Raw genomic sequence first — 7197 nt, 5'->3', positions numbered from 1 at the left:
AAAATGTTTGCTGATAATTTGCTCACCCCCATGTCATCCAAGAAGTCCATGTCATTCTTTCTTCAGTCGAAAAGAAATTAAGGTTTTTGATGAAAACAATATAATGGACTTCAATGGGGACCAAACTGTTCAAGGTCCAAATGAGAGTTTCAGTGCAGCTTCAAAGGACTTTAAACGACACCAGACGATGAATAAGGGTCTTATCTAGGAACCTTCGAGTCATGACTTGAAAAAAGATTCATTCATTTTGATGAACAAGTTCGAAAAGGAGCGTCACGAACGCGCATCACAGAAGAGAGCAAGGCGAGCATTTGTGCTTCTAAAAGTTTTTGTTTTTAAATGAGCGATCGTTTCGCTTGATAAGACCCTTATTCATCGCCTGGTGTCATTTAAAGCCCTTTGAGCTTCACTGAAACTCTCATTTGGACCTTGAACAGTTTGGTCCCCATTGAAGTCCATTATATGGAGAAAATCCTGGAATGTGAAGACTTTCCACACCCTTGACCTCTGTGACAATATTAAAACAAACTGTGGTTGTCTATCAAATGTGTCAAAGTGGGCAGAACAAATTGGACATTTAAAAAAAAAAACAGGTTTTCTAAACAGGTACTTTATGATGCTTGACGTGTACAGACAGGTGAATAATTTAAATGAGATACAGGACGATTCTGAGAGGAATGCAACTGTCACATTTCAGATACACTGCACGCAGTACCATAGTAAACATGGTAACCTTCACATTCAATCCTTCAAAGGCAAATGAAATGAACTGGACAAGTAATCAAATTAGTAATACAAAAGAAAACAACTATTCTTCTACTTTCAAAATGGCACGATGGTTGATTTTAGATTCGAGTCGCGTTGAATAGTTTTAATTCTGCGTAGTAAACTCACATGAGGTACTGTGAACAGATCCCAGAGCAGCCGCTACCGTAACCAATAATACTGAACCATCAGCACATGAATACTACACTAGAAAATAACAAAAATACTGACAAAAGGACATCCCCAAGAACTCACTACTGGATTGGCTCATGTAAAACGGTTCAATTTGCATTTACAGACTATAATATTTCTATTCAGTTGACCTTTTTGGACTTGAACACTGTAATGTGCAACATTCAACGGATAAATAACCACAGTATGGAAACATCGTCCTCTGAAATGTAACGCGTATGAACGCTTCCGCCTCGAGATGTGACGTGAACCCGGCGTTTTCATGAACATGATTCCCGGTAACTGTCAAATGACACGACAGAACTGAACTGAACACACACATCTGCAGTTTGTGAAGTTTCAGACCCTGAACTGATTTCAGTACAGAATCCTCTCAAAGGCTCATATTTCAATACAAAATCAAAAGAATCAATTAGAATTTGAAGGGGAATGTGATTAATTATCATGATTATAATGTAACGATACTAAAAAAAATAAAGATTCATATGATTCAAATGTTCTGGAGTGTTTCGTAAGATTCATCTATCTGCCTTTTCTGATGTTCAGGGTCTTTGTACTCTGGAAAATTTGGGCAAAATCTAGCCTAAGATCTAGCCAAAAGCACTACTGCAGATGAGTGTGAGAAAGAGAGAAAGAGAGAGAGACACACACATCCTTGACCCATGATGCTCTGGACCAATTCCTCCCGTTTACTGAGTCCGCAGCTGATAGTCTGCAAAGAAAGGAGGAAATGAGCAAAGCTTAATTAAAAGCCCAGAACGGCAGGAAACACAGTGTGACAGCTGAACTTTCTCTCTCCACCCATCAAAACACAATCAAAAACTTAATCAATCTGTAAAATTGAGACTTAAGTTCACAAAATGGACGAATTATGATTATAAAACTTGCTTGATGCCGATTGGTCGGATCAAGTAAACAGCACACAGAGGAAGGCTAAATCTAGTTTACATGATTATAGAAAGTTATGCAACAATTATGCAATATGATGCAATAAGCATTTTGTCCTTAAATTTCATGTCATTAGGCTAGTTTCACAACAGGTTTTAAAAGTGTCTCTGGTTTAAAGGGATAATTCACCTAAAAAATAAATAATTTGATGATATTTTGAAGAATGTCGGTAATAACCACGGAGTTGACGGCACCCATTGACTTTCATGGTAGGGGAAAAAAAAAACTATATGGATCAGAAATTCTTCAAAATATATATATTTTTTTGTGTTCAGCAGAACAAAGATAGTCAAATATTTTTTGGTGAACTATCACTTTAAATTTCAGCGGTACTCTGGCATTACTGTGCGTTCACAGCGCGTCAAATTCGCGCCTACTGCGTCTAGTTACACGCTTGAATCCATTCGCGCGTCAAGAGCGAAATTGACACGTGTAAAAACAAAAGTTTGAAGCGAAATTTTACACTCGTCGGAATCGAAACCCGTTAGCGGCCATCTTTTTTATGTCAATCGAGCATTCATCGAGAGAGTCTGTATTTGCTCTGGCAGCGGCGTGGGGATCATCGTCGCCGTATTTGTGTCCACCGGACCCTTCGGAGGCGAACCCAGTTTGGAGAGTTTCACCATTTGATCCAGAAGCTGCGCCTGGATGACGACTCGGATCCGGATGTCCCGCGTCGGATCACCCTCTAATCTGTCGTTTATTTTTGTTTTGAGGATAAATAGAGCCAGCCTCCAAAAGTTATTAACCTGTCCTGTGATTTTTTTCTCTCTCACGTCTAGACACGACCGCGGCGCGAATTGACGCCAAAGTTCCGATTTTTCAACTCGGGCGGCAGATGCGAATTCGTGTCAAACGCGTGAGTGCACAAATAGCACTAACTAAATCATTCGTGCTTAACGCGAAAGAGGCGTATTCACGTTTACCGTGCAACCGAGGTCCAAACGACAGTTAATAACAGTTTCAGATGCAGCTTCAAATGTTTTTAAACGACACCAGACGATGAATAAGGGTCTTATCATGCGAAACGATCGGTTATTTCAAAGCTTATTCCAAAAATGTAACTTTTCTAAGGACAAATGCTAGCCTTGCTCTATTCTGTGAGGCGCGTTTACAACGTCACGTAATTACGTTCAAAAGGTCACGGGCGACGTAGCCAGAAGTACAGAGTCAGTGTTTACAAGTTGAACGCATAGGTTGAATGTGCAAACTAACTCAAACGCCGTTTACAAAAAAGGAATTAAAAGGTAAAACAACGATGTCGGACGATTTTGATTCTGTACTTCCGGCTACGTCGCCCGTGACCTTTTGAACGTAATTACGTATTACGTGACGTTGCAAACGCGCCTCACAATATATTACAAGGCTAGCATTTGTCCTTTGAAAAGTTACATTTTTGGAATAAGTTTTGAAATAACCGATCGTTTCGCATGATAAGACCCTTATTCATCGTCTGGTGTCGTTTAAAGACATTTGAAGCTGCACTGAAACTGTTATTAACTGTCGTTTGGACCTCGGTTGGACCGTTTGGTTCCCATTGAAGTCCATTATAAGGAGAAAAATCCTGGAATGTTTTCATCAAAAACCTTAATTTCTTTTCGACTGAGGAAAGAAAGACATGGACATCTTGGATGACATGCGGGTGAGTAAATTATCAGCAAAAGTTTTTTCAAAAGTGAACTAATCCTTTAATCAATCGATTCAATAGTTTGTCATCATGTGCCTTTTTTAAAAATAAATTCGCGTCTAAGGCCGTGTGTCCACCAAAGCGTTTTTATCCAGCTGAAAACGCCAGACGCTCTGCTGAAGACGCCGTGCATTGAGCGTTTTGCCAGCGCAGCGTTTTTTCCGTTGAGACGTTTCGTTGCTATGATACAGAATATCCGCAGCAGTTTGAATGTTGTGACCATAGACCAGTGTTTCCCAACCCTGTTCCTGGCGGCACACCAACACTGCGTGTTTTCTTTGTCTCCCTAATCAAACACACCCGATTCAACCCATCAGCTCATTAATAACCCACCTGATTATGAGCTGATGGGTTGAATCAGGTGTGTTTGATAAGGGAGACAAAGTATACATGCAGTGTTGGTGTGCCGCCAGGAACAGGGTTGGGAAACACAGAGCGATCTCATTGGAACTCCGTTGAGACGATTGAAGCCCGTTTTTTTAGCACTTCCGTCCCTGACGCGCAGACTCGAACAGAGCTCGACTACGTAGATGTGACGTGAGTGACCCGTCTGTCTTCTAGTGGCTGTGGCATGAGAAATCTGAATCATTCCCTTCCGAGTGTGAATAGGAGCCGTACATGAGTTAGGAGAAGGAGACAATTCTATTCGGATTAATTATTTAGTCATTTTGCCTCCACGTTTCGGCAATTGCGTGCGAGTTTCTTCTCCTGTCCATACGGTAATCTCTCTACGTGCGACAGAGTCACGTGGGTATGACGTAATCGTTAGCCTACTTTAACTAAAACTGCTTCTACGGGACCATAACTTAAGCTACAAGGTAATGGAGCTATTTATACATTGTGGTGTTTCTTTAGAAATAAATAAAGGACAAATGGGGTCTTCAAACGCCTCAGATGTAAAGTCATTCGCTGTCAAAGTGACGCCAAAATGAATGGGAGTCAATGGGAATGCTAACGCAAGTGAAGATGTCAGCTCCCGCGAGGCTTCAACTTCCGGTCGATGGATTACCCCCTTGAGCGTGACCAGTTTGAATGTTGACAGTTGGTCGGTGTGGTATTAGTCCCGCCCCTCCTCCACTGTGATTGGACGGCTGGGTAAAAAGTGACTGCGTTTTATCCAAAGTTGAACATTTTTCAACTCCCAGCGACCATTAAAAACGCCGGGCGCTTCAGCGTGGAAAAAAAAAACGCTCAACGCCTCGGTACGCTCATGGCGTTTAAAAAACGCGGCGCTCCCATTGAAAACAATTGAAAACATACGCCAGGCGCGTGGGAAAAACGCTTTGGTGGACACGCGGCCTAAATGTCAAAAATAAATGCTAGTACACATTTTGGTATATAAATGATAAAAATCATTAAACATGCCTTGTTTTATTTAATTGGAATTTAATTTGTATTACCTACAATGACCGTTATTATGGTTCCTTCAATCGGATTACATTTAATCATTTAGCAGATATTTATATACAAATCACATTGCAATACTATACCACTCAAAAATATCAAATAATACCTTTGACTAATAAACAGAGGCTCAGCTCTTTACAATGCAAAGTCCAAGATTATGTACTACAGCGTTTCTAATTTTATCTGTGTTTCACCATCTCTCCACGTGTCGGTCCTGTACATCCTCTTTTCGCAGAACAATTTCACCTCCGCATTCAACACTAATCTCCCATCATTCTGTGCCGCATTGCTTAATAGTTGCCAAATACCTGCAATACTGTGAAAAACAAAGACAAAAATAGAGAAAGAGAGAAGAGAGAGCACGAGAGAGTCTCTTACCTCCGTTCTGGGTGATGTATCGAACCCACGGGAGCGCCTGATAGCCGCTCTTCTCGATGATCTTCAGGTAACGCACCTGTCGAAACACAGACCATCACTGTAACTGCATTCAGGCCGATGGAAACACCAATGCATTTAAGGGATGCAAAACAATAATGCTAAAGCCTTTGGTTCGGTGGAAATTATATGTGAAATTTAAGTTGCTTTTCTTGCACACAACAGTGCAAAGTTGGCTAAAAATTGCTATAAAGAGCACTTTTTTCCTTTATCTCATGCACATATCAATTACTTGCACATATGTGACCACAAAACCAGTCATATGGGTACATTCTTTGACATTAAGATTTATAAATATGAACGCAGAATGTATGGTTTGTTAGGATCAGTGTTGGGTAAGTTACTCTAAAAAAGTAATTAATTACTAGTTACTAATTACCTCTTCAACAGTGTAATTAGATTACTGTACTAATTACTCTCTCTAAAAAGTATTTAATTATTTTTAATTACTAATTACTTTCAAAATCCCATATCAATCTCAACCAGCTGAATAATACAACGATAGACATGAATCTGTTTTAATTCTTTCAAATAAACACTATAAAATTGCATGAATTATCCTTAAACTGACCAACATTATAAAAACATACTTTTTAGCATCAGACATTACATTTTGATGTTAAACCCACTATTATTTTAAGTCTGATCTCATGACATTTCACACTTTTTTCATACATATTTTACAATAATTTGTACGGGTCGTACGATTTAGACAACTCATAAAATGCATACGGATCGCTGTGAGATGGGCTTGATCTATACACAGTATTTACCTCAATTACATCAGAAGTAACTGTAATTAAATTACAGATAAATTAAGAGTAATCCCTTACTTTACATGTTCAAGGGAAAAGTAATTAAATTACAGTAACTAATTACTTAGTAATTAGTTACACCCAACACTGGTTAGGATAGAACGATATTGCTCGCGATCTGAAATCTGAGGATGCAAAAAAAAAAAAAAAATGGAGAAAATCACCTTTAAAGTTGTGCATCTATGTTTATGATGTGCTGTATTCACACATAAATAAATCTTTTATATATTTACGGCAGGAAATCAACATGGAACACGATCTTTACTTAATATCCAAATGATTTTGACCCTTACAATGTATTGCACAAATATACCCTTTGCGACCAGGGTCCAAGGTCACATATGCTAGGCTAATTCTTCATTGATAGAAAGAAATATGATGCAACAAAAAAGGGGGTTGTGGGATATCTCGCAAGGGCACAAACATCCCAGTATTGTGGAATCTAAACATAACTTTGCATTAGCTTCAGGTCAGGCACAACGCAGGCACAGCAGAGCCTGGGAAAGTGGCAGAGAGTAATGCCACGGGCGGAAGCGCATGAAGAAGTGAGATTGGGGAAACGGCACCTTTCAGTGCCGAGCGCTATTGAGTCACTCGTTGCATCCTTACGACGGGGCCTTGCATCACTGCTCACAACAGAAGCGTTTGCACAACCCTTCCAAAACATGCTGAAAGAGCACAATCACGTTCGGTAAGAGATGACAGATACCCTGATACTCGGAATTAGAGATGAAGTGTGTTGTATTTTCTCACGTTGAAATATGGTTTAGACAGTTTAATGTGCTGGGTGTTCTGGGTGATTTCTTGCGGTCTCAAGTACCTCTTGGCTTTAGAGTCTCACAGGTGTCACTCATCGGTAATCACGCCACTGGCCTCGTCCCGCTCGCCACAGTAAACATGATGAATGGCGACTGTAGAACGCAAAAGCCGAATCCCGGACATTTTGGG

The 7197-nt window shown here is 40.0% G+C and overlaps 1 protein-coding gene across 1 annotated transcript in view; it reads right to left on the bottom strand.

Annotated features, from left to right (window-relative positions):
* Positions 1–594: 594 nt before the first annotated feature.
* ap1m1 (adaptor related protein complex 1 subunit mu 1) overlaps positions 595–7197 on the bottom strand; it is a 55868-nt gene continuing 49265 nt past the window's right edge. Inside the window, exons 11-12 of the mRNA XM_039665577.2 lie at positions 5378–5453; positions 595–1669 (exon numbers count right to left, since the gene is read on the bottom strand). Coding sequence (XP_039521511.1) covers positions 1647–1669; positions 5378–5453 — 99 coding nt within the window. The 3' untranslated portion in view covers positions 595–1646. The remainder of the gene's footprint in view (positions 1670–5377; positions 5454–7197) is intronic.

The sequence above is a fragment of the Pimephales promelas genome, chromosome 5 (genome assembly GCF_988280905.1).
Source record: "Pimephales promelas chromosome 5, fPimPro1.hap1.1, whole genome shotgun sequence".
NCBI lineage: Eukaryota > Metazoa > Chordata > Actinopteri > Cypriniformes > Leuciscidae > Pimephales > Pimephales promelas.
The sequence above is the reverse complement of the archived record's forward strand: the minus strand, read 5'-3'. Positions and strand labels throughout refer to the sequence as shown.